Genomic DNA, 26,741 nt, shown 5'->3' on the forward strand with positions numbered 1-26,741 from the left:
TTTAATGATAATATCACTTTTTTTCTGTTTGTACAAATAGTTCACAGAATTAAAAAAACAAAACAATGAATGACAACAAGGAGCTTCCCAAAATAAACAGGGAAAAAATAACAATCTCATCGAAAATACTTTTTTTATCTTCAATGTATACTATTTTACAGACAAATATTCCAGTTGCATTGCTTATTTGTTTTTTTTTGTGTGGGATCTCAAACCGTTTTGTTTGCATGGAACTGTTATTTTTTGTGAGCTGGAAATACTGTGGGTAACTTTACAGAAATTCACAGATGTGTCTTTGGTGTGTTTTTGTATATAGGTAGAGGTATTGGGTGCTTAATGTACTCCTAGGCATGTGGGCACATAGAGGGGGTAACTGATATCTGCAGGTTTTTGCACAAGACAGAACACGTACTTGCATTATCACTGATGCTGACAGATCTACACACACACACACACACACACACACACACACACACATTCATTCACACAAAAGGTTACTTTGAGTCCTTCTTTGCCCCATAGTCACAGATTTGGATCTCAGCACTCTGTATTTTACATAAAAACCTTCCAGTGGATCTCCCACTTTACAAGTTTCATTGTCCTCTTCACAACAGTATCAACATTATGAATATGCTGTGCTGTGCGTCTGGGCTTTTCATAGTCTAGTTAGGTGTAAGTGAGCAAAACTTGGACCCTCTTTGCCAAGGAGAAATTGTGCACTGCGTTACCCCTAGCAAGGCTATTTTTATTCAAGGGAAACACAATACACAACCAGTATTTGCTTTGCTTGTTGTGGGTCAGGCAATGTAGTATGTTCTATGTGAATTGTGGCTGAGGGATAAAATAGTTTCCCTTACAGGGAAAATAAACAATAAATAAAGTCTCTGAAGCTCTCTCATGCTGTGATGTAGTCATATATGTGTTTACAGTAATTGAGGCTCTAAACTGGTTAAAATTAGTACAGTGCTGAAACAGAGGGGTTCGGTCAACTGTTTTCCTCTGTACCTTTTTGTAATACTGCCTACCTTCTTCCTTTGTGACGGTGAAACAGGCTGAGGGCTTCAGAATGGAGAAGGGGGATTTAGCCTTGAGTCTGTCCAGACTCACATCTACTTAGACTGTCTGACATTCTGGGGGCAAAGCTCTTTGATTGACTTTGCTGGTACCAAACGAGTTTTAATCTTCAAAGATTTTAATCTGCTTTTTTGTCTGTTGGTCACAAGAGGTGGGGGTGGAAGGTTTAGAGGGCTGTTAACAGTCACAATGTTGCACAATAAAAAAAATTACAAAAAGACACAAGTATAAAAGACATACATACAAAACAAAAAAGTCATGAGTTTTAGAGCCAAATAAAGAAATACAAGCATCAGCAATTTTCTCTGCACAACTTCATTTAGTGTCTTAAAGGCCATTCACAGCAAGCACTGATCCCTTTGGGGTAGTACTGAGGAGTTACAACCTGTAGCGAAAACAGTTGATGATAGTGTTTAGTTAGGCTGTTGTGATGGGAAAAGGTAGCACAACCCCATTTCAGCACACACTCCCTTATGAACAGATAAAGGTCAGTATGTCCCTTGACCCTAAATTTCAGCCAATAACAACACACCATTTGTCAGCATCATTTGGCCTTTGACCTGCTGCTGATAACATGGGAGTGGTTGTCAATCCAGCAGTGTGAGTGAAGAAATATTGTTGAAGCAGGATGAAGCATGTAAATGGAGTAGAGGCACTTTCAATGCTTTTTAAAGTTCAAACATGTTTAATGTCTACTTAGACAAATGGAGGACATTAAGTCCAAGTTATAACCAGTATCTCCTTTGCTGGTTGGCTGACTGATGCTCTTTCCTCCACTCTTACAGCGGCAGTTGCCGGTCTCTGTATTTCACCAGTGGGAAGAACAAAGCTGAGGAATTAAAATCTTTCTTTAGGTCCGAGTAGTACTGAGTCAGATGTCAAAAGTAGGAAGGCTTGTGTGAAGACACATTTTTATTTGATGTACAGTGGTCCTGTAGTAGCAACACCTCATATTCCAGATTGCCATTTTGAACAGCAGGTTCAGAGATCATAAGCTGGGGCTGTTTTTGAGGCAGTGCCCCATTGTCCAAACCAGTCTTTACTCCGTCCAACTCTAGCTGCGAGGGCTCACATTCTAGGTCCAGGTGGCCCTTAGCCCTCTTCCTACGGAGATAGCATACCACTCCCACTGCTGTTGCTATCACCACCAGCAGAAGCAAGATGGCAATTGCAGGCACCAGCATAGTGGTCAGCCTCTTGTCCTCAATTTGTGCTCCTGTGACGCTGACGTTCTTTTCATCGGCTGTACGGGCCTCAGTGCAGACAGTGTCTGTGCCACTAGGGGCACCTAGTGGACTGGCACACACAGTGTAGGTGGAGTTGGGCTTCAGGCCTCTAAGTCTATACTCTGGGTAGGATGCTGGCAGGCTGAGTTGGATCGGCCTGCGGTCTGGCCCGGAGAGATTGCGGTAGGTAAGGCGGATTCCACGGATATAAGGCCGCAATTCAATGTAGCGGTGGAGGTCCAGTAGGATTGAGGTTGAGGTTGCTTGACGTGAGCTGATGTCTGGTGCATCTGCAGTGACAGTTGCCATGGGGATTTCAGCTTCAGGTGGTGAAGGTGGGTGATGGTTTTGGACTTCACAATACATGCCAGAGGTACCATGTGGACAGGTACACTCTACCTGACCATGCTGGTCCAAACGACATGTGCCCCCATGCAGGCAGGTGTGAGAGGGGCAGAGATGCTGCTCCTCATCTGGGCCCATGCTGGGTGATGCAGGGACAGGGGGCAGGAGGTAGTCATCATCTTTGTCAGTGGGGTTGTCACTGGCCCTCGGGACTGCAATAGCTCTTGTCGTACTTGGGAGTGTAGTGACAGGAACAGGCAGGGTAGTAGTAGTTTTGACAGTACTAGTAGTGACTGTTGTTGTGGTAGGACAGCCAAAATCTCTGTGTTCCAATCTCTCCAATACCTTTCCAGCATTGATAGGTGGGAAATGGCAGCGGGTCTCCTCTGTTCTCTCCAGGGTGATGCTTTGGGCTCTCAGCCACCTTGGGAACCAGGCTATGTTGCAGAGGCAGTTGAAGGGGTTCTCTGCCACTGTGAGCTTTCTAAGGTGGGGGAAGAGCTGGGGAAACTCTTCAGGGAGGCCTTGGAGACTGAGGCTGCTAATGTCCAACTCCTGCAGCTCCCCAAGGTTCTGCAGGTCCTGGACTGTAAGAGGACCCATTGGGTTCCCAGCCAGGCTGAGATGAATCAGCCCCTGGGTCTCTTTCAGCACTGGGGGAAAGGACTCAAGTTGGTTTTCCGAGATGTCCAGTTCATGGAGGTTCATCAGACTACCTATGAGCTCCTTATTCAGGCTTGTGAGCCCCACCCCACCCAATTTGAGTGACTCCAGATTTGGGGTTTGGAGGTCTGAAGGGCCCAAAGTGGGTAAGACATTAAAGCGAAGGTCCAGCAGCAGCAGTTGAGGCATGGAGAGTGTAGGCAAAGATGTCAACTGGTTGCCCTGTAATTTGAGCTCCAGCAGGTGCTCCAAGCCTTTAAACGCTGCAGGATGGATGGTCTCGATGTGATTACTATACAAATAAAGGCGCTCAAGCAGTGCCATACCTTGGAAGCATTGCTCTGAAATGTGAGTGATTTGGTTGGATGACAAATCCAGGTTTCTCAAAGAGGTCAGAGGTTCAAACACCCTATCAGGAAGTTCGGTCAGTTTGTTTTGACTGAGGTCTAGCATTTCCAGGTTCTGTAGACCATCAAAATCCTCAGTGGACAAGCCCTCAATGCCATTGGCAAAGAGGTAGAGGCTTTTTGTGGCTGGGGGAACTCCCTGGGGAATGGTAGAAGAGCGTCTCTGGAAACACAGGATAGATTCTGGCGTGGAACAGGAGCAGTCCCTTGGGCAGTCGCTGGATAAGGTGCCATCAGGAAGGATGAGAAAGAGCAGGAAGGGCATCAGAGGAGTGAGAAAGACCTTCATGGTGCAGACTCTTTCTCTCTCCCTGCTCAGCCTAAAACAAGAGAAGACATACACCGTCAGTGACCTGTATATGCATTTAGAGGAATATACAGTATACGGTAAATGCCTACTCAATGGGATACAGCATTTGTGTACATAATATTCCTGGCTTCTGTCAGATAAAGAGCATCCAGATGTTGCACCAACAAGTGTTTAACATATATGGCACAATGTTGAATTTCTTTTACAAAATAAGTTTTTTCTCTATGTAAACTAGTTTCCAGACTGGCATAGGTCAGCTATTGATTCAGTATGTAGTTCTGTAATGTGTTTCACAGACTGAGATTATTATCAGAGCTTTAACTATGCATAGCCAATGATCAAAGGCAGTCTTTTGTCACAAGGTCTCTCAAACAATAGGGCTATAGCTATGACCTCAGGCTTCAGAGGGAGCTTTCTGTTCTACTCAGGGAAAAGTTGACACAGTGGCGTCCTGCCACACTTTTCTAAAGGAGTGCCACATTCTCCCCACAATGATCTGTGTAATAGATAGTACTGTGGGATGCCAAATCCATTGTTTCGTTCTCTAATGTTCCTTTAGATGTCTGTGTGTGCATGTGCACACACACAACCACTCATTTATATATGTTTATATGTGTGTTGGTGTTTGTAAACAAAAGGGTTTGTATTTGTGTCTAAGCCGCCCACCCACCACTGTTTACGGTGCTGCACACACTCTGTGGTTGTAGTGGGGACACAGTTAACTGTTCTCCCCATGTTTATGAAAGACTCCATAGCCTATGAAACACACAGACACACAGTGGCAATGAACAGATTCAAGTTGTTTTCTGTTTCTGAGATGATGTATCAAACTTTATATGTTTTTCAGTCCTTCAAGAGCCACTGAGACAGTGAAAAGCTTCACATACGCCCTCTGAATGATTCATCATAAACAGTGCTCTAAACTCTCCTGTTTCATATAACTTTACCGTTTGTACCGCTTTGTGTGTCTGTATGTTTGCCATGCTGCACGTGGCCACACATCTGTGGATGATTTACTTTGTGGCGTTTTAACTTGGAGAGGAGCTCCATTCACTGATAGCCTGGAGCTGATCCCTGACCATAGACGTAAATAACTTTATGTGTTGTCATTACGCAGACTGACGGCCAGTGCTACTTGCCAGTATCCCTAATACTGTCAAATATACAGAGACTGAAGAAAGCAGATCATCAGGAAGATAAGTTTCTGTGATTTAAACCCATTTCACCTGAGCCCAAGCCTCACAAAACAAACACCCCAGTAGAGCATCAACACTGCACATAAAAGGGCTGAAAAGGAGGGAAGAGATGATGGAGGTGAGGGGGAGAGGAATCAGGGGAGATGAAGAAGAAACTAGTTGTTGACAAGAGTCTGTGTGGAAGCTTATTATCCTCTGCTATTGAGTAAGATGGCCTTGGGGGGGGGGGGGGGGGGCAACTTCTCCTTTTTAGACAGCTTTTGTCTTCTCTTTTTTCACTCTCAGTGAGTCAATAGAAAACCATTTTTGTGTTGTGTTGAATCCTTAACCAGAGACTCCAAAGCCTGATTTATACAATACACTCACAATTCCCCCTAGTGTCCTTCAATTACTGTTATTAATGCCGTGATTTAAGTGTATTGGTTGGGGGTGAGGACAGTGGCTGATATCTCCAAACTTAGCTTTCTGTAAGAGAGAATATTTATGACACCCACAAGTACTTGGTCGACTTGAATGCTCGAGGGAGCATATTTTAGAGCCTTATATGGTGCAGTTGTTGTTGTCTGCACTGCACAAATACCTGAATGAGAAGCCACGTATGTGTGACTTACAGTTTTACACTGATGGAGCACACACAGAACATTCTGTTCTCACACTGCTTACCTAGGGTCGTTGCCCATCACACAAGAAACGTCAAAGAAATTGCTTTGGACGTTTTATTTTCCTCATTTCCTTTTCTTTCTTGGAACTATGTACTTTTCCTCTGAAGTTACAGCATAAATATATTTTTCTTACAAACTATGCATCTTGTCAGCCTTTATATACCCAGATATGACTGTAGAAGCACAATTGAATTTACAAACATAATCTCTCTGTTTTATTCTAATTTTAAAATAAAATGATGTTTGGTTAACTCTTTTACCTAATACATAGAAGCATCCCATAGTGTCTATGTTTGGTCAAGGAAACACAAAATAATTTGCATGTTGCTATAGCATTGTTTAATTTGCCCATAGGTATCAGTGCCACCTCTGAAAACAGGGTTGTCTGTCGTGTGTAAATAAAAAATATTTAATTTAAACCAAGTGCTTGTTACAGTAGCATCAGAGCTGCTTCCAATGTAAATAATTTCTCCTTTTTTAAACTTCATTTACTTCTCTTTCCGCTCACTCTGTCTGTTCAATGAAACATTTTCTTTACGCAAAAAAATCGCCTGCCTTGAATGTCAGAACTTGGAGAAGAGATCAAGGGTTTTTGCAGCGCAGCGGAGAGGCAGAGGAAGGGTCAGTATCATCTCATCACGCCACAGCTATGGCATTTATTTTCCTTCACTTTCAACATACTTTTCTTTCCACTCCTCCTTGAAATTGCACCCTTCTTGGAAAGACTCCCTGATCTCTTGTTTTTCTTTCTCCTGTGTATAGACTAAAAGTTACATTGGCATGCGCTTGAACCCTACTGCCAATATATTACTCTTATTATCTGGATGATTCTTTCAGACAGGGTCGAAATGTTGTTGTGTGCAGCCAAACGCTAATAAACTGGCTCAAACCTCAAGGCTTGATTGAACAAAGCATCTAACTAGTTTTCAGGCACCTGCTAACAGCACAGAAACACTACCTAAACTTTGCCAGCCATGCAGAAAAGTACTGAAAATGTTTGTGGAAACTCTTGTCCAGAAAATGGCGATAACATCTGATGGCCATAGTTTGCTGTTGGCTACAGCTGAATGGGCAGCAAAGGTGAAGGGTTGTAGTTATCCCATAATTTACACACAGTGCCTGAGGGAATTCATTTAAACAGGTGCGTAATTACATGTACAGAGAGGATTTTTGGTTCATGTCTCAGTGGCTTGCAATAAGTCCAAAGCAAGAACATTTTATATGCTCCTGTTGGAAATAAAAATTTTAATGGCGGTAATCAATAATAACTACAGCCACAAGTTCCATGGACAGCCAGAATGGTTTTAAATAGTAGGAAAATGCAGGTTTCATTACAGGGCTCAGAAATGATGGAGTTGCAGATGGAAGAGGGAAAAGAAAGAAAAGAAAGTGTGGCTGCCGTGCTGCGTGTGTGTACAGAATAAGGGAAAACAAAAGGATTTGGGAAGATAAACAGAAGGACGGAGAGGAAAGGCAGAATTAAGTAAAAGCTAGAACGTATGCGGATGGCTTCAGTTTTTTATATCATCACAGCATTTCAGTTGCAGTGTAGGATACAACATGTGTTTACGTGTCAAAGACAGTGTACTTTATATTAAAGGGCGACTGTTCAGAACAAACACTGCATGCACTTTACTGTTTGTGTGAGAGAGGTATCATATGTGTCTGAAGTCTTCCAAAAATCCAATCTCATTCCATTCCGGAGATAGAAGGCTTTAGTACAGTATATGAGGGCCCGAGACGGGTATAAAGGTCCAGAGCCAGAATATACAACAACATAAAGGCAGTCATGAGAGGAGTGCGAGCTATGCAGATAAAAAATGAGAATATTTTTCTTAGAAACTCAACGTGGTGATTCTACCGTAGCTCCCCGGGGCAGAATGTTTATTTGAATGTGCCTCATTCCAAACCAGGCCAGGCACATCTGATAACCCAGTGGAGGAGAAACTGTGTTGGGGGTGGATGGGGAGGGGTTCTGTGAATAATGCCAGATCACAGATAAACTATAGCTTGATAGTTTAGATTCTTCTGTTGTCTTTCTGTTTGGACACAAGTGACTTGTGCAGGTCATATCAGCGTGTAAGATAAGCGGCGTCACGACAGTATGGATCCGCAGTATACCATTGTGCTGAGTGACTCCTGACTGTGCGTCTGTAACTTCAAGTGTTTTGAAGTGAGTGGAGGTGGAGGGCCCAGAGAAAGAGAGAGAGAGAGAGGTAGTAGAAAGACAGGCTTGTCATCCTGCACAAGGAATGCCCCCTCCCATCTTCCCTCGCTCCTCCTTTCTTGAGTTGTAATTTCCTTTTCTCTCCCCTGCGCACTTGTTGAGACATTCCTGAGACAGCCAGCAGCTGAGCTTGAAAAAGTGCACTTGTGTGTGTCATTGGATTGGCATTTAGAGACTAACAGGAAGTTTTTCGGGGTTTATAAACAGACGATAGATTGGATGAAGGATGGTCCTGCTTATATGAATGGAAGTAAAGACATCTTTGTGACCAGATCTGTTCTTTAACGATTGTTCTTACATCTGTGTTTTCATTTTGCTCGAGTCTAGGTTTGTGGCTTGTATTAGAATAAAATGTGTTGGCTGATGAATATGCGGAATCACCCGAGGGCCAGAAACAGTAAGGAGAAAACACAAAGAAAAGAGCATGGGAATGTCTTTGCGCAACACAAAGCAAAATACATGGTCAGCCCCTTGAAAAGAAACATTAACGAGGCGAAGGGAAGAAAAGTTGTTTTTTTTTTCCTCTCCCTCAACAAATTTCTTATCCCACTTTTTCTTCTTTTTTTAAGCAAGGGAACAGTGAAGACAAAAGCAGGTTTCTGTCAGCGGGGGCACCGGGGTGAAGAGGTGGATAAGGCCTGGCTTCGGGAGGGTGAAGTGGGCTTCAGCAATTAAGTCCCGGCAGGCCGAGCGTCAAGAGCTCTTATCTTCAGAGTTGAAGGCCAACACTGCGGGGCAATGAATGGTACAAGAGGGGGTAGAAAATGTTGGTGTGTGTGTGTGGAGGAGTCGCAGGTCACAGCGCACTTGCATAATTCAGCTGGCTGGCCAAGAGACTGCAGGGGGGCACCACGCCAAGTCACAGTAAGGGGATAAGGCTGCACACTACAGAGTGCATACTCCCATTAAAGAGGCCCCTTCTCTTCGGGGACTTTATCTTCTAAAGGAACAATGCTTTTGGTATGTGCATTAGAGTATGATCTACTGTGTAACAGGTCTGGGGGCTCAGTTCACTTGGGTGTACTACTAAAATTCACTGCTCAACTCCTCGCGTAGATTTACCACAGTAGCACAGGGACACGAATGCACACTGGTTGTAAACTATAACTTAGGTACACAGAGAAAGGCTGGTGATGAATGTTATTGTGAGTCCTCTGACTCTCCTCTTTCCCCTCGCTATTTTTGCCACCTTTTCTAACCCTCACACAATGAGAAGACAAAGAGCCACTCCTTATATTCCCATCCCTTCCCACTGTCAGCGCCGTCCACGCCACAGCTGGACCCTGTTATCAACAATCGAGCGGGGTTATCCGTCAACATGACAAAGGGGTTAAGAGAGAATTGGGAAGGAGGAACAAGAGTTGTGTAGAATATCCTGGATGAATATGGGGATGAAAAGATTACCTAAGAGGTAGCTATGGGGGAAGAAGAAGAAAAAAAAAAAAAAAGCACGTCTGTGGAGACAGCAGAGTCATGCAGCACAACTATGCATCTGAAAATGTCAGCTATGTTAATGCAACCCTGCTGGTACGCATGTAATGCTGTGAAGTATTTGTTTATGGCATGAGCTGATGCTAATTCTAATGTAGCGCTCCAGTGCTGGTTGTACCTGTTGAGCAAACTATATTAGAATATGTAGGGATCAAAGAGGGAGCCATGTTTTCTTTTATAATTTATGTCATGTTAAAAATAATCCTATGCCTGTACTGCATCTGTCTGTCTTCAGCCAATTATCATTGCACCAATACCAGTGAACTGAAATACCAGTCTTCTAAGATGCATGTATTTGTGAAAAGACAACAACAAAATAATATAATGTCCAAAGATCAACGCTGAGCCGCATAAAACATATGTAAGGCCAGCAGTAGCCTCGCTAAAACGCAAAGAGAGAAGATATTCCAAAATGTGCTCTACTAACACAGCACTTATCAAGGTCGGTCAAGCCAACAGGATAGCGGAGAGGATGACATGTGGAATGAAAGAAGGATGATAGTTTTACAATGTCTGTCATTATCCATGCGCCTCTTGAAGCCACAATATCATTGCTATGCTTTGTAGTGGCATGAAGGGGGATTAGGGGACATAGTAGTTTTACAATGTGCTGCACAAACAAAGCTTTTCAACTGATTTCAGCCTGACCACAAGAAAAGCACATAACAGCCACATCCATGGTATGCCAGCTCTGCCAGCACTGATTGATGTCAATGGGTTGTTGTTTTAATTAACGCAAACATCCACTTAACCAACAAACAGGCTCCTGTCGGGCTGCTTCCTCGTTACGGACCACAGTTCACTTTCCTTTGCTTATCCTTCTCTCTCCCTCTCTCATTCTACACATTTTCCTCTCATTTTTTATTTCCTTCGTTGTGCATATCTAAATGAGTTGCTAAGCGTCTTATTATTGGTGTGAAAGGTGGTCCCTTTCATCTCAGGATTTACGGTTTTAACCGAGCCTGTTTATGAGGACAGTGTGAAGCATTACCATTAGAGCCTGCAGCTGGAGAAGTTGAAAGAAGGCATAATATACAGTCCAGGGGTGACTGCGAGGTTAGCGGAATAGTAAAACTCACATAAACAGTGTATATTTTCTGCATTATAGGAGCAATACGGGGCAACTCAATGTTTTATTTACTGATCCGTGTCAGTATTTACATTTTATGTTCCATTTACATGCTATAGAAGTGCAGAATGTTTGATTGTAAAATATTAACAAAAATTATTTAAAAAAAGAAACTTGAAAGGCACACAGCCACTCCTCTGCCTATTTAATCTGATCAGATAGCATCAGTCCAGAGGACAACAAAGCTCATGAACCAGTGAGGCAGAGAGAGAGACTCCTTGAGGTCAGAGGTCAGGTTCAGATCAGTGTTGCTGTGTCCTCTGTAACTGGAGCCCAGACAACAAAGATAACAGGCACTGTTTGACACAGGCACACACCCAGCTCTGGTTACACACACACACACACACACACACACCTGAAGCTTGCTGGTCCTTGTCTCTGCAACAGGTGCTTTCTCCGCTCCTGCAGGGCAACATGAAATCCAAAACCGTTGGAGTGTGTCAGAGTAAATGATGCGACCTGCGCCAAAGCTCCAGCTTGCTCACTCTCGCCTCAGACAAGAGAGGCGGGTAGGGACCGGAAGCAGGCAGAGGTGGGCGGCCGGGCAGCCAAACCAGACCAGAACTGGATCTCTCCTGCAGTCTAGCTTTGCCTCCTCTGAGCTTTAGAGCATAGAGGTCAGGCACTTCAGGTTCCAAAAGGAAATGTGGACCATTTCCTTTTGTTTTATTGCTGAAGGATATGACAGATGGTGCTGTAGATGCTAGACTTGATTTTGTTTTTATAAAGGCACACATGAGGGGGAGACACAAGACACTCTGGCTGAGGTAGGTCGTCTCTCCTTCTCTCAGTTCCCACACAGTGTCCTCTTGTTTTGCCCAGTGAGCGATGTCTCATCACTGACACACGTCTTTCATTACCGCATGCTACCTTCTGACCTCTGGGGACATAATGTCATTCAGGTCACAGTCACAGTCCTTTCTGAGGGACACACAAACACGTCTGTCTGAGATCTCCACCGTGGGATTCTCACATTACACAGACATAAAGAGGAACCTTGGCTTTCATCTGTTTTCATTTGAATCTGTAACTTTTGCCAGTTTGCCGTCTTTTGTAAAAATCAGTTGCCGTAGTTGTGCCAGCAACCTCTCCCGTCCTGCTCAGCCTGTCGGTGACCTAAAAAAGATTACCCCATTACTCCACTGCATCTATCTTTGCTTGAATCAGTCACGGCTGAGTGGCATAAAAATACAACACCTCTCCGCTGCACTTACTCACTGTCTCTCTTTTCTTTTCTGTCAGAAACAGCAGCAAACCACTACATTGCAGAAGTCACAGTCTGATGTGTCCAAAAGCACTGCATTATCAGGAAACAGTAAATACGACATCTCAGTGTTACAAAACTGGATTCTGTCCAGGCCTTGGCTCATGCCTTCATATCCTGTCCACGGCTCATCGCAAAATCAAAACTTTATTGTGCTGTCTAGCCCAGTGACCCTGAACACAGTGTTGTCCAGAGCTTTGTGCTCCTGGTAGGGGCACCCAGAGCGAACAGGTCTGGGGCAACAGAGGGCAGTTCAAAAAGACCTCCTGACATTTTTTTTGAAAAGCACATGAGACATCCTAGCCTCGAGCAGGGACAGGGTAATGTTTGTGTAGCGTGTGTGCTTGTGTTTCTTAGTGGCTGGATGGACCAGTTTTATCAGTAAGCCACAAGCCAAGGAGTAATGTGCACACTCCTACACTCTGCATACTCACTGACATTTTTTCCAGCTCCAACATGACTGCAATGCTGGTTTTAACCTGGCCACCATGATCTTTCACTGATATGAAACACAGAATGCTGATTTTTAAGCTGCTGCATACCTCTAATGTCATTGTTTAATTGACTTAATAGAAGGTGTGAGGCTTTCAGGAACTGCATGTGCGATCATGTATGATGAAAAGCTCCGTCAAGATCAGAATATTGTTAAGAGTGAACCTGAATTACAACATAAGTATGACTGATTTACGTACGCTTAAGCTATTACTATTCTTCTCTTTGTATTAGAAGATAAAGCGACGGATGACATTTTTTTTTATGCTTGATGTTGACACTGTTTTTTCCATTGTTCTTTGTTGCGACAGCACTGTGTAAGAGTTCAAATTGGAGCTCAACTAAATCAGAGGCTGTGTATGAGTCAGGCATCAGGCAGGCACACTGACTGACTGTAGGACCGACTGATTGGCAGGCTGTCTCTCTATGTTAGACAAACACTGTCACACGCACTCACTGAGGCAACACTTGCGCATTATCCGTCTGCCTTGTCCGTCTTGTCTGCTCTGCTGTCTGAGCACCTGGCTCATCTTTCCACTTAGTCTTTAAACATACTTCAGTTACTTATCAAAGTATGTCCACATCCTTCCATGAAGTCAAATTTGTCTCGACAGAACAGTCTGAGGGCAGTTCTGTCGAGTGAGCCACACACAGAAACACAGTGTATGGCAGAATGCAGCAAGTGACACTGTTGTTTGACACATGACACAAAGATTCTTATATTCACCTCGTCAATCTTGCACCCTGTCCTCCCACTGTTCCTGTGCTAACCTTTTTCTCTCAGGTTTGTTCATGTAGCTGGTGAGAGTATGACAGGAATCTGATGAAGGCACGTCTTCTACACCTTCCAACAGCCCTGCAGGGCCTCGTGGCAACTGTGTTGCTGTCAAAGTGTTCATTAGACTGAAGACCCCGTAAGAGCTCAAGGCTAGGGCGATGGGACGGTAAACAGAAACTTAGAGCCGTACTATGTGCTGACAGGTAAACATCAACTTGTTTGTAGTGTTTCAGCACACAAACTTAACTTTAAATGTAGTTTGTGTTGACTTGAAAAGAAAATACACGCTCTTCACGCACCTCCTTAGCACAGGGCAGTTTTTCATTTGGACTTAGAGCAGATATTTGAAGGTCAAGAGGCACACATCTGTGGTTACACTTGGACAAAGCTTTTACTGTCTCTACATTCAACCATGCGGCAGCTTTGCCTCAATTTATCGATCTCTCTCTGTAAAACATAAAATCAAGAGGATAAACAAAGGAATATTCATCTCAAGGAGCTCCACGAAGGTTTTAGTGCATGACAGAAGTTCATATTTTCATCCTCCAGACAGACCTCTTGAGCTTTAGTTGTTCTCTTAAGTGCTCTAAAGTGATCTTGCTGTCCCCAGTAGCAACACGATGGCACTAAAGAACATGAAAAATGGTAGCTATGTAGTGCAGGAGAGGGAAGCAAATTATTAATTGACAGGCTGATTGACAAATGAGTTATTGGTGTTAACTACTATTCATATGCTCCATCTCAGCCTTGATTTATGTGGTTGTCATGAGTGGAGTATGGTGTGAAATCATGCTTTGAAATCAATCACTTGTCAGTGGCATTAAGTAATTTAGAAGCTGTACCGTAAATCTGGTGCACGTGGAATTTTCCTCATTTTCTTCCTGTACCGCAACCTTCATTTAAGACGTTGTATAACACCCCCCCCCCCCCACACACACACACCTCCAAGAGTTACCGTTTGTGATTTTTCTTGTCATTCCGCCTCGCAGCCTTTTTCCTTTTGAAGAAAAACAAAACACCTCAGACATGTGCCACACACACAAGATGGTGTTGATTAGGATGTCACAAAGGAATTTATTGTGAAACGGCTGCCTGTGTTGGTACCATGCCAGCGGTGAGGAGGCTGTCTGGCAAACCAGCAGGCAGGCAGTACAGTTCCCCCACCCCCAACACTAACATGCCTCTCCTCCATGGCCTTGGTTGCCCTGAGTTTACCTCATGAAACAATGACTGTTAACTCGTTTATTAAAGTTAAAATTACTATCACAGTGCAACTTTTGGTGAGGTGTTGGAAAACCTTGCCGAACAGTTAAATCCATAAATATTACAATCTAAAAAAGTTGTGGGACATTTGGTATCATGACTTACAAGCGATGCCTCTGGATGTTATCCTAAAATTTCACGGATAACTGACAGGATCCTGTGAGCCAACATCAGTCTGTAATCCCTAGTTTGATTATCACATTGACCTGCATACTCTACCTGTGCCAACCACTGATTACACAGGTGAGCCCCACTATCTTAGTGAGTGTACAGACATCAGTCAGCAACAGTCTATTAAGACATCATCAGTGACCCTCAACTCCACAATTTGCCTGCAGCAGGTGTGCGCTACAAGAAGGTTCTTCATTTCCAGCACAAACAAGGTGAGAGCAAAGGAAGGAGAAGGAAGTTAGTGGAGGAACAAAGATGTGAGAACTCCTTTTTTGCTTCAGGGTGCAAGTGTACACTGACTGCAGACTACTTAAATCCTCTAAATTCAATGATCCTCACCTCACCCCGTCAAATCAACACAATATGAAATCCTTCTAACGTCAAAAGCATTTAGCAGGATGATCTGCTGATATTGTTGGTCAGGATCCGCCATTTATTCCACATGGTGCTCCACTTTAAAGGACATTTCCACTGTTGTTTGCAAGTTTTGGCTACTTAACCACAAATAACAAACTTTACATTTTCTTTGACCATTATTGCATGCATGCAATACAGTTTTAGACTTGTGGATATATTTTTCCAACCATTCCTGGGCGGCCATTAGTTTAAATTTTATTTCCATACAGGATGAAAATCAATTAGCAATCGTGTTTATCCATTACATTTTTGTCAAAGTTAAATTATTAAGATAACACAGTGCAGTATTTGCAAATCAACCTGCACTTAACCCGAATTACCACACAGCCCTAATGTAAGATTGACAAAACACAGACTTGATTTTCATACTGTTAGGAAATTAATAGAAAAAAAGTGGATGCCTGGAATTGTAGAAAAAACACATTCAAATTTCTAAAAACACAGCCGAATAATTAACTGTGACGTAAAGTATACATGATTTGTGTTAAATGGGCTAAAAAATATGCAAACTACTGGTATGGTCCTTTTTAAAGAGGCCTTCACACTGATCTCTGCTTAAGAACAGAGAGATGGTCCATTGGTGTCATTCTAAGGGAGCCTAGATATATTCTTTCAGTATACAGGATGTGTGTATGTCCGTGCCTCTGACCACATGTGACCTATGGATTAGTTACACTGTCATAGAGAACCTGAGATGACCCGACAGACTGCCACAGAGAGGTAGAGAGAGAGGGGAGAGAGGGAATGAATAATGCTTTGTTATTGTAGCAGCGGACAGCAATTTGTCTAAATAAAGAGCAGTATGTTTGCTCTAATCAACACGTTCTTCCAAACACGTCATTAAGTGAGTACAGTAGATTCCTGAGCTCTACCTAGAACAATGTTCACCTGTGTGTGTTTGCTCACACCTGTGATGTGTGTGTGTGTGTGTGTGTGTTCTGATGGCAATGATGTGTGCGATAGAGTTGGAGTAGATGCATACATCATCCAACACCCTTGTTTGCTCTTCCACTGTTTGATTTTCGGTAGAAATATTAACATTAATAACAAATTACGCACAGTTTCCATGGTGATTGGGTGTTTATGAGCAACACACCTGAATGGGAAAGGCTGTGTTAATGTTGTTTTTCACCTTCACGTTAAGAAGTTTAACACACAGAGATAATGGGAAACACAGACAGCTAAAAGCCAGACATTTGGTTTGAATTCAGAGAAATGTCACATGCACACTCTTGTATTTTACTACATAATCAAATACACACCTATAGGTGGGGCAGAGATGTGTAGTCAGTACTCCGGACACACGCAGGATGTCAGAGTGTGCTGTAATTCAAGCCAGCGTGTATGAGCTTTGATGTTTTAACTCCAGGATTAAGGCAGAAACAGAGTCGGCGTGTAGATTGACAGTGAAGCATTGCCTTCATGGCAAATAATTTACAGCATGCAAGCAGACACACCATGCACAAATTCCTTAACCTGAGGAATGTGCGCATGTGTTGTAACCAAAAGTCAACAGCAGAAGAAGAACTTTGCGCCACTGCCCTCTCTTCTTCTCTGTTTTCCCTAAAGGAGGACTGGGCCGCTCAGAGAGAGGTGGAGAGGTTGTAAAGCAATTAGCGAGAGTAGCAGTGTGCGTCCAGAGGCCCAGGGCTACAGTCTAGTCCTGTGTGTGTGTGTATGTGTGTGTGTGTGTGTGTGTGCGTTTGTGTGTGTCTTTACAAGCCCACACAGTCCTTGTCACAGCTCACTGGCAACTAGCACAACACAGGAATGAAGTAGGATGGAAGGAGAGGGGTCAGGTTGGAAAGTAGAATAGAGAGTCAGAGCAGCGGTTTTCACTACTGATGCATGGACCATCTATATGTACATGCTCATTAATGCTGTTTTTTATTTTTTAATTAAAGCTCTGGGAATGTGTCTCTTTAAAAAAAACGTATCATATGCCTTTTTCCCATTTGTCTCCTCTTTTTCTGTAAGGAAACATGGACTTTTTTGACTAATTTGTGTATTTTTTGAGAAAATCAGTAAAACAATGAGCCTGACATGAACGATAGACAAACACAGGGTTAAATTTATTGAGATGTCTATCTCCTAGCCACTTCCGTTACTTCAGAAACCAGACAGGCATGGTAAACTCCAAACTTCCACTATTCTCTCTTTTCCTTTTCCCTCTGTGTGTAACCCTACACAGCCTCACTGTATCTATTAAATGCTGTATGTGTGTTAAGAGAGCAGCTCTTGTTCTCCTGCCAGTCTTGTTAAGAGGCTCAGAGTTGTGTGAAAGGACTCTACTGAGGAAGCAGGGTGTTACGGTTAACACAATAAGGACCGCCAACAGCGTGTGGTTTGGGTTTCTGGATGCAAATATTCAAAGGAGTGTGTTATTATGATGTGTGTCTAACATACGACACTGCTTATATCGTGCATTAGGTCTGATGAAAAACTATTCCTGATGTTCACAGTTTGTTTGTATTATGGTAAGTGGCCACATATTATTCATAATTACACAGATTACAAATAAAACTGTCAGATTTAATTTAATGCTTCACTCACCCAGTGAAGACGCTTCCTCCTCTACCCTTGTTCCACTTAGCTTGGTTTCAGGACCTCTTTCCCTGGAAATAACACAAAAGTTTCACCTTTTAGCCAAATATGTTGCAATATGTTACTGACTTGCTCTTCTCTTCCCGTATTTGGAACCCGTTCCCCTGCCATGCGTTATTAATGGCCCACAAGCAAAACAGGAAGTTTTTTTCCTGTTAATTGGTCGGATTCCAGCTGTGTGCGGGAGCGTGCTGAGCACTGGCAGGCCGTGTGGCAGCACAAGAGAATGACAGAGCGGGGAGAGGAAGAATGCAGGCCGACCACTCTCCACTCTGTCAGCTCCTTGTCCTGTGGTATCAACCCATCAGCCGTGTCCCGAGAGCGTGTATCTGTGTGTGTGTGTGTGTGTGTGTGTGTGTAGAGCGTTGTGACCTGAGACAATCACTTCTTGTTTAAACCCCTATATGCTGTAATGTGTTCATAGCACGGTTTCTGTTATGATCTGTAAGATTAATTTAGTTACACCTGCTTAACCTGTTTGTGTAAAAGTAATATAACAATGGCTGAAATTCACAGCAGATATAAGGTATTAATTTGAATTTCCATTTTTGTGTTTTCAAAAAAAGGGACATCTGCGCCTGTTTTCCTCAGTTTTGATTATACTGTTTGTGTGTTTTATAACAATTACCGTCTCGTTATCCATTACCAGAACGATTAGTGTGTGTATGTTTATGCCTGCATTCATATGCTTGTAGCTTTGTATGATTGGTATTTTTTTGCGTGGTTATAGGATCATAAATGTGAGTTGGTTTTGGGGAAAACCCCAACACATAGTGACCACTTGATAGATGTTATATTAGTGGGAGACGTTTGGCCAAGAGCAGCGCCCACATTTCTTTCTAATGGCAGGCTTTCTGGGTTTCTCATTTAATTGATTTAAGGCATGGCCATAAAATGGTTTCTGAGATAATTAACTGAGATGCACACAGTATTTCTCACTTTTACGCTTCCATACTACACACACATACACACGCACGCGCTGTTAACGATCCGCATATGCATACTGAATACACTAGACTCACTCTTCCAGTCTTGTTTCCGCTAAGCTGTGTTTTTCCAGCCATATTTTATATACCGAAGCTCTGAGTCAAACTATCTCTGGCGGTAAGGATGACTACTAAAACACGTGCCGAACCTGATTGTGTAACACCTGAAACCTCACTCTACTTTACATACAACAGTTTAGTTTTTAGTCGCCCTGTGGCTCAAGCTGGCTCGCATACAGCATGCAGTGTTTACATCTGAAAATAACCTGTCACAATCCTGGGCTTGGTTTGGCTCTGTGACCCGAGGCCTTCGCTGCACTCTGCATCCGTGTGTTTGTTTGTCTTTGTGAGTATTTTGCACTGCTGCACAAAAGGCGTGTGCATGTTTTTTTTTGTGTGTGTGCTCAGTACGTCTTTTTAGGTTGTTTGCATACATTTCATTGATCTGAACAGGCGGACAGCACAGTGCAACGTTTTAGAGTGTACAAGAATACATGCGGGGCTGAGTGACCGTCTTGTGTGTGTGTGTAGCTGTTAAGTGTGGGGACTCTAATGCGCTGACCCTGCTGTGGTCAGTTTGTCGAGGTCAGTGTGTCTCCCTCTTAGACTCCCTCCTTTGAGTTCACTGTAAATATTTAGCTCTCAAAGTGGAACTCGACACTCAAAATAGATGCAAATTATCTTTACCGCTTAGCATTTTGAATGACTGTAGCACTTTTATAAAGGACAAAACTTGTTGACAACAATATTTCTGCCTTGGTATGCCGTAATAGCTCAGGCTGCCTCTTCCACATAGCTCCACGAAACATTTGGTCTTTAATCTGTGCAGACTGCGCGCTGCCAAAACATGGTAGTATCTTTTAACCTGCCAGTACCTCTTATTATCTCTCTTCCATTATCGGTCTACTTTCATATTTATTCTCTTTTGAGGGGCCTATTTTCGTCTGCCATTCCCTCACTCTCTTTTTTTAGAGCACTGATACTTTTCAGCCTTTCTGTCCACTATAATTTTCTTTCTTTCTTCCTCTCTGCTCATCTGTTAAACATAAATATTGCCTCACCCTTCGCCTGCGCTGTTTCTCCTTCTCGCTCCGTGTCACTCCCTTTCTCTTTCCCCATCTGGTTTAATCTCTCCCAAAGCAGAACAGAGCGGCGCAGTCTGGCGTTAATGTTAGAACCACTTTGTAGTGGCATCATCTAAAACTGCCAACAATTTGTACAAATTACAGCTCAAAACATCAGTGCAAATCATAAACCTGCTGAAGAAGGGTGGGATAAACAGAGAAAAAAAAACAAACTTTGGATGTTTTGCTGTAGGTGTGCTGCGTTTGACATTTCATATGATATTCTGTTTCTCGTATGTTGCAGCGGCAAGCTGTGACTTGTGGCACTGTCACAACCGCTTGGCTGTTGATTGCGGCGTTGAGTGATTGAGATTCGGGCTGATACGCGGCAGTGCTCGGATATACACATGCAGGCATTTGCACGTATACACGCACAGGTTTTTCTCTATCAGTCTGTCTCAGGCTGCATCTGGCTCTCTCCCAGTGTGGACAGCAGCAGATAACAAGACTATTTGTGTCCACCGGCTACAACGGAAATAGCCATTCAGAAAAATGGGACCAGAGAACTCAAACATGGACTGATGTAATGAACGAGCAGCTGTGTGCGTACGTGTTGGCTTGTTAGTACGACGTGCCTACATGAGAGTGTGTGTGGATGTCACCACTTTCTGTGATGTACATTCTCAGACACATGATGTAGTTCTTGGACACTGCATGACCCGATGAGCAGACACACAAAAAACTCATAGGCACACACACACACACACACACACCCTGTATGACCTCATAAATTTACTCTACCGTCTTGTCACTCAGTCTATATTTGGAGGAATAGTTAATGATCATCTCAGAACTTGCTTGTTTAATTTTCATCAGTCATTAATAGCGAGGTGTTCAATATTTGACCCTCCTCTCAAAGGGAGATCTGTCTTTACTTGTTTTGGTTTTGGTCAAACATTATAGGTGTGTGTGTGTGTGTGTGTGTGCCTTTGTGGCTTTGCTCTTGCCCAGTAAGATCTGGTTCAAGGCTCATTTCCTAATTTCGGTGTTGGCCAGAGGTAATTACAACCTTAGATTAAGAGCTGTTTCTCTTTTTCTAGGGGCCCACTGAAATGCAGCAATTTGTGGTGGCTTTCTGGGATGAGCATCCTCCCTCTCATCCTCTCTCTGTCTCATTCTGCATGTGTCTCTCCCACTCTACTCCTATCTATCAATACTGCACTGGAGTTGGTTTAGGAATTTGGGGGATTTTTAGCCTTTTGCGGATTTTCCAACAAAGTGAGAAGGTTAAAAAATAGTTGAAGTTTGAAAGGAAAGAAAGTTTCTTTAGTGCTGTCTTTGCTTCAGGAGGTCATCTGCCCTAAAAAACAGACAAACATATCTGACTGCAGCGAGCATGTGTGTGTATGTGGATGTGAACACAGCAGTTATTTGGGGTTTGTGTTCAAGCTGGGGCGCTCCAAAGCCCTCAGATCCCTTTGCATGTGTGTGTATATTTATGCAAGGTTTTGAAGTGGTTCTTCTGAACGCATCATTTGGCTGCATCGGCAAGCTCTTCTTCAATTTAGCTTGGCAGCCGTACGAGCTGGGGTTTGCCTCTGCATACCGCCGGGTCAGCATTGAAGTGTGAGGCTGAGGCCTTTGATGCCGAGGTTTTATTTAAGATGCCTCCTTCGAGAGAGCGGCTCCGGCTTTCGGTTGTCAACAAGGGAACGCCCCCCCCCCCACCCCCCGCTGGGCAGCACCTGATGCCGCTGTGAGGAGGGGCACGCTGAAGCCTTTAATTCTGACGGAGGAAGGATTTGTACGTCTTGGATTCTCTCTCTCTCTCTCTCTCTCTCTCTCTCTCACTCACACTCACACACACTCCTTGCTAATTGTGATGATACCTCACTTTCACGTGGCCTTGAGAAAAACACATTCACACACTAATTCCAACTTTCTACCCTGTCGAGTCCCCTCTCTCTGCCTGCTGTGTGAGTGCCCCACTCTTGTCCTCCTCTCCTACCTCCACCTCCTCTACTCCCTTCCCCAGGCCTCCTCGCCTCAGCACCTGACTTTTAACCCTCTAATCCCTCTGATGCAGAACGCAGGATGCTTCAGCCGCTGCCCTTAATTGTGGTAAAACGGAGCTGTGGTGCTACAGTATGAAGCATAATGTGAAAATCCTCTACTGTCCGCCAGTTTGGAGAAAGAAAAGGGGCAATCTTCAGTTTAAAGAACTGTGTCGTGTTAATCAGCAGACACACTCACTTCATAAACTCCTGTAAAATGTCCAGCAGACTCATAGCTGACAAACTTTTGTCAGCAGAAGATTTAGACATCAGTGCTCTTTTCCACCCGAGCTCTTTGGCACAGATAATGAAATGCCACCCTTGATTTTGTAAAAAAAAAAAACAACCAACAACAAAAAAACAGATAAAAGTACATGCTGACACAATGTCGGTAACCAAATCCTGGATGGGTAGTGCGGTTTCGACATCACTGTCACAGTGGTGTGACAGCAAGCCTGTGCTTAATTGTTTAAATTGGGTTTTATGACAGAGGGCTCCTTTGCCTTAGCCATGCTTCCCGTCCACAGACAGTCATTTAAGGGTAAGCTATGTCCTGTGGGGAAGGGGTAATCCACCCAGTATGCATGTGTGTCTCACTTAATGCTTAGACCAACACGCACAATTGCACATTTTATCATCAAAGTGTCCCCATATGTTATGGTACTAATATTTTGACAAACTATACCATTCAACAGGTGAGGAGATGCAGTTAGTGCTTCACCTTGCCTCGTTTATTCCCTTTTTCTGTCTCTGTCTTTTAATCCTAGACACCATTCACCCTCTCAGACTTCTTCAAACCCTCTTTCAGCCTCTGAGCAGTGAGAAGTGTGTCAGCGTAAACAAGTGACTGTGCAAACACAACAGCCTGCTGTGTGTAGAGAGTGAAACACCGGAGCAGAAAGCAATGAGGCCCTGTATTGTTATTGTATGGCTCCACATATAGAAAATAACTATACTAGCAAACTTCTGCATTCTTTACCATGTCAAGCTGTGCCCACAACCGCTCTCTTGTACTGTAAGTGTTACAATCTGTGCAACATAGTAGCCTGAAAGTCCTCCACGTTAGCGCAGGTTAATGGGCCTCCGGTGGCTGCCCCACTGTGTCTGGTAGCCTAATACAAACCAATTACAACCATTATATACTGTCAATGACACGGTAGCTTCTCCTATAGCATAATGACATTCTGTGAGGAAACACATGGTGAGGAAACAAGCACTACACCGGTGTAGGGGTTAATAGCAGGGCCATTGGAGTAGTTTACGCTGCCTGTTTCGCCCCCAGGAAAGATTATGTGATTTTCCGTAACTGTTTGTGGGGGCTGTGTAAAAGATGCTAATCTGGCTGAAAGCTCATAAAGGATTGTGGTCAGAAGACTGTTGTTACATGAATTAAGCATCTTGAATGAAGGCATATAAACACTATTATATGTTTTTTTTTTAAAGCTTATTTTTCCCCTGTTGGGTCTTGGGGCTACCGGGTATCCCTTAGGAGCTTTCAGCGCTCCTTCACATTATAAATAACCATTAAATGTCACTATTTCATTCAGTGTTGACACAGTGAGATTATGTCTTAAACAAGGACTGGTTTGATCATGTTTCTGCTTATCACCCTGGCAACAGAGCAGAAACACTTACATGAATGTAAGGTTAAAACTAAGTTTTAAAAACGGCTTCTATGGCAGGACAACAAATGAGGCTGAAAGTTTAACATTGAAAGATAAAATTATATAATCTGGAAATAACGGATGCACTGACAGTTCCTCGTACCTTTTACTTTTTAGAACAGAGATTGGTCTAAACATGTTGAGTCATGTCATTTTATTGAACGTTAGTTTATCGGTGGAGCAGGTCATTTAGAGATTTAATCTTTCAGGAATTTGACCTCATTGGTCTTTACTCTACTGAAGAAAACTGATATCTCTCTAATTTATGTGTGTACCTGTCCGTGTTTAATTTATCTGTCTTCACTGCATCGCCTTCAGCTAAAAAATCAAACAATTGAGCTGCTCAACCTTTAAATCTGGCTTTGGAACGTGTCCACATTTCAGTCACAGTCAGAAGTTTAATTTATTATATTAATAATAAATAAGTTATGGAGTAATTTTACAAACGGTAGGAGTTGCAAGCTGATGAATATCTTTTAATGTTAGTGTTCCATCAATCTTGTTTATGATTGAAAGTTGGCCACCAACACTGTTTGACAAAGCTAAGACATTTTCTTGTCAACCATCCATCTTATGGGGTTTATTTCCTGGTCTAATGAATTACTCACAGTTTGTTTTTGTTCTAAGCGAGCTAAAACCACATTCATCGCTGATACTCAGGCTTGGCGTTTGATGTCTTTGCCCACTTAGTCCCAGTTCAGTGGTGTTTGTCAATGCAGTGGAAAGCAGTGATCCACTTAACTGTCAGAAAAGTTTCTGAAAAATATAAAATAGTACAAGAAATGCGTGATCTACATTAAGATACATTAATATAACACAATATTACCATCTACTTGTCTCCAGATTTAGTCGAGATGTTGTCTAGATAATCTGGTCTTGACCGCAAGCTGCCAAAACACTAAATGCAGTGACTTTTCATTATCTGACCCCTGCGAGTCCTGCGTATTGAAACCATTTCTTTTTTCTTTTACTCTCTGTTGTGGGACGTTTCCCTCTGTCGGTCCAAAAACAGCTGTCCTCTGCGGTGAACACGGCCCGGTGCGGTCTAGACACTCGGCTCGGCCCCTGCATGCTGCACGGCGTCCTGCGGTCCAACACCAGGCCGCCTTATTACCGCCCCGATGGCTCCTTTCGCTCCGCGCACACGCTCGCGTTTTACGCATTTCCCGACTACAGACAAACTTTGTTTTATAGCCAGTATTGGGTGATCTGAAGCATTAGTGGCGACCGCATCGCCAATAAAACCTGTTACATCCAATAAGTCCGTGGCGCGTTCATGCTGTGTTGTTAACTCCTTACAACAAAGAACTACAGTGTATTTTTTTTTGCTTTTTACAGGGATGCGTGTGCATTTTCTTTATCACAGAAATACTAAAGACGTGCTGTTACTACAATCATACACTGCGAATTAAATGCAATGACTTGTTTATTACCTACCGCTGAGAAAACAGAATCATAGCGAGTCTCTGGATTATTTTAGTGAGTTTTCGTTTCAGGAGTTGCTCTCTTCTGTCATGCAGGACACAAATCTTAAATGAGCTGCACTGGTCGTTGGTGGCTTATATTTTAAAAGGGACATAAACCTGGCGGAAGGTTTGGTTTGTGTTCTTAAATTAATTAGGTTAATACGTGCAGTTAATCTATTAAGATGTTCCTAAAGATAATGTCACCCAGCTGTCAACATACCCTTTTACGCACAGTCCTTGATTCTGTACCAAGCGTTGAAGCCGAAAAGCATAAAGTGTTTATCCTTATTTTTTTTTAGTCAAAGCAGGAAACTCTTACCCTTAACTTCGGAGAAGTGAAGTTGTGAGCGCAGTGGCGCTTGTGTCTTTATCCAAGCGGAGCAGTTCGCCGATATAACTCCAGACCTTGTTGTTTTCTTTGTACGCGTGCTTTCAAAAAAGTTTCTGTGAACGCATTAAACTTAGAACGATCGGTGTTCATCAAATCCTTGGAGAGGAACACCAACCTCCACGTCAAGGAATGCGCTCAAGTGCTGACTCCCTGGACAAAAAGCGCTTTATTGGTGAGCGCAGAGGAGAGTTTAAGCAGAGGGATGGGAGGGGCAAGTCGAGGCGCACCGCAGCAGCGCGCACTCCTGCACAGACCGGAGAGCAGCGAGCAACTCACCTTGCCGCTTGGCTGAGGGCTCAAGGAGAGAAATTCCAGCCTCTTTTCAGTTCACTATATCTTGATGCCTACTTGCAGGACCTGTTTTAAGCAAGAGACATTACTGGTTTCATTATGTACTGTACTGAGAAGTTGGTTACATTTCATTTGAGAGACTATTTCTTAATTAGTACCTTGCTTTTGAAAGTATGCATTTTTACTCAGCTCCTCTGCAGGAAACCAAGCCAGTGGCTGGTTTCAGCATCTTGTTTACAGACACTTTGACATGGTCAAAGCTGGGATCACATCACACCAAATAAAACTGTCTGGTTACACAACATCCCTTTGATGTGAAATACACCATCCAGTAAACATTTGCGGTTTGGTAATAATGTTTTTTATATAAAAGCTGCTAAGAAAGTTATTTCTATTTATGTCCAAGTTATTAATTAATCTTATCTGTTCTGAAGCCATCCATTGACATATGAGGGACAGTTGCCTTGATAGTGTACGTGCAGTGTATATTTGCACATATGGTTTCTTCATTCACAGAGCCATCCTCAAGCTGAGAAAGCTATTGAATGCTTCCTAACGCCAGTGACAAACTACCCGTCGGCAGCTGGCAGCCTTTTTCAATGTCAGCCTGAGTGGCTTCCCAACAAGGTGCAGTAAGGTGATAGCTCTCAGGAACTGTGTCACCTCCGATGTGTACTTTTAGCCACATGTCGCAGAATTGTAGAGTGCTGCATACTTTACCCTTGCATTGGTTTGACATGCACCTTCCTGCGGAGTTTCTGTTTTCTCCACATGTTGACAAGAAATTGTAAAAAAAAAATAAATAATTGGAAGCAGGCCAAACTTCTCCTTGTGCTGATGTCACTCGTCCTCGTGCTGGAGGCGTAGAGACTCCCAACAAGAAAAAGATTCAACAAACAGACCTCTCTCTGGCCTCGAAGCCGTCGCACATGTCTCTTGAACTCCCCCCCCCCCTCCAACCCACCACCTTCCATATCCTTTGGACAAGGGACACTTTAGTTCCACTTGTTTAGCCATGCTTATGTATTTTGTGCAGTTTACTTTTTGATAGCAGTCTCCACACAGTCTGTGGCTCGTGCCTTTCTCCTGCTCTCTTTCCTCCTGCT

General features: G+C 43.2%; 2 protein-coding genes across 4 annotated transcripts in view; one reads left to right on the plus strand and one right to left on the minus strand.

Moving 5' to 3' along the window:
• On the minus strand, positions 1-25,558 carry vasnb (vasorin b). 2 transcript variants are annotated; one of them, XM_067570261.1, is made up of 3 exons: positions 25,273-25,558; positions 17,669-17,730; positions 2-4,035 (listed from the first exon to the last, which is right to left on the minus strand). In XM_067570261.1, the coding sequence occupies exon 3, from the start codon at positions 4,002-4,004 to the stop codon at positions 1,953-1,955; it is 2,052 nt and encodes a 683-aa protein (XP_067426362.1). In that variant the 5' UTR covers positions 4,005-4,035; positions 17,669-17,730; positions 25,273-25,558; the 3' UTR covers positions 2-1,952. The 2 variants fall into 2 exon arrangements, with proteins under 2 accessions (XP_067426363.1, XP_067426362.1); XM_067570262.1 differs by lacking the exon at positions 17,669-17,730 and having other exon boundaries at positions 1-4,035.
• The window catches only part of coro7 (coronin 7), a 107,428-nt gene that overhangs the window by 53,804 nt on the left and 26,883 nt on the right, over positions 1-26,741 (plus strand). The window lies entirely within an intron of this gene.

Source organism: Thunnus thynnus, chromosome 17 (assembly GCF_963924715.1).
Source record: "Thunnus thynnus chromosome 17, fThuThy2.1, whole genome shotgun sequence".
Classification (NCBI taxonomy): domain Eukaryota; kingdom Metazoa; phylum Chordata; class Actinopteri; order Scombriformes; family Scombridae; genus Thunnus; species Thunnus thynnus.

Coding starts and splice junctions, on each gene's coding strand:
- vasnb (XM_067570262.1), bottom strand. CDS start 4,004: ATGAAGGTCTTTCTCACTCCTCTGATGCCCTTCCTGCTCTTTCTCATC.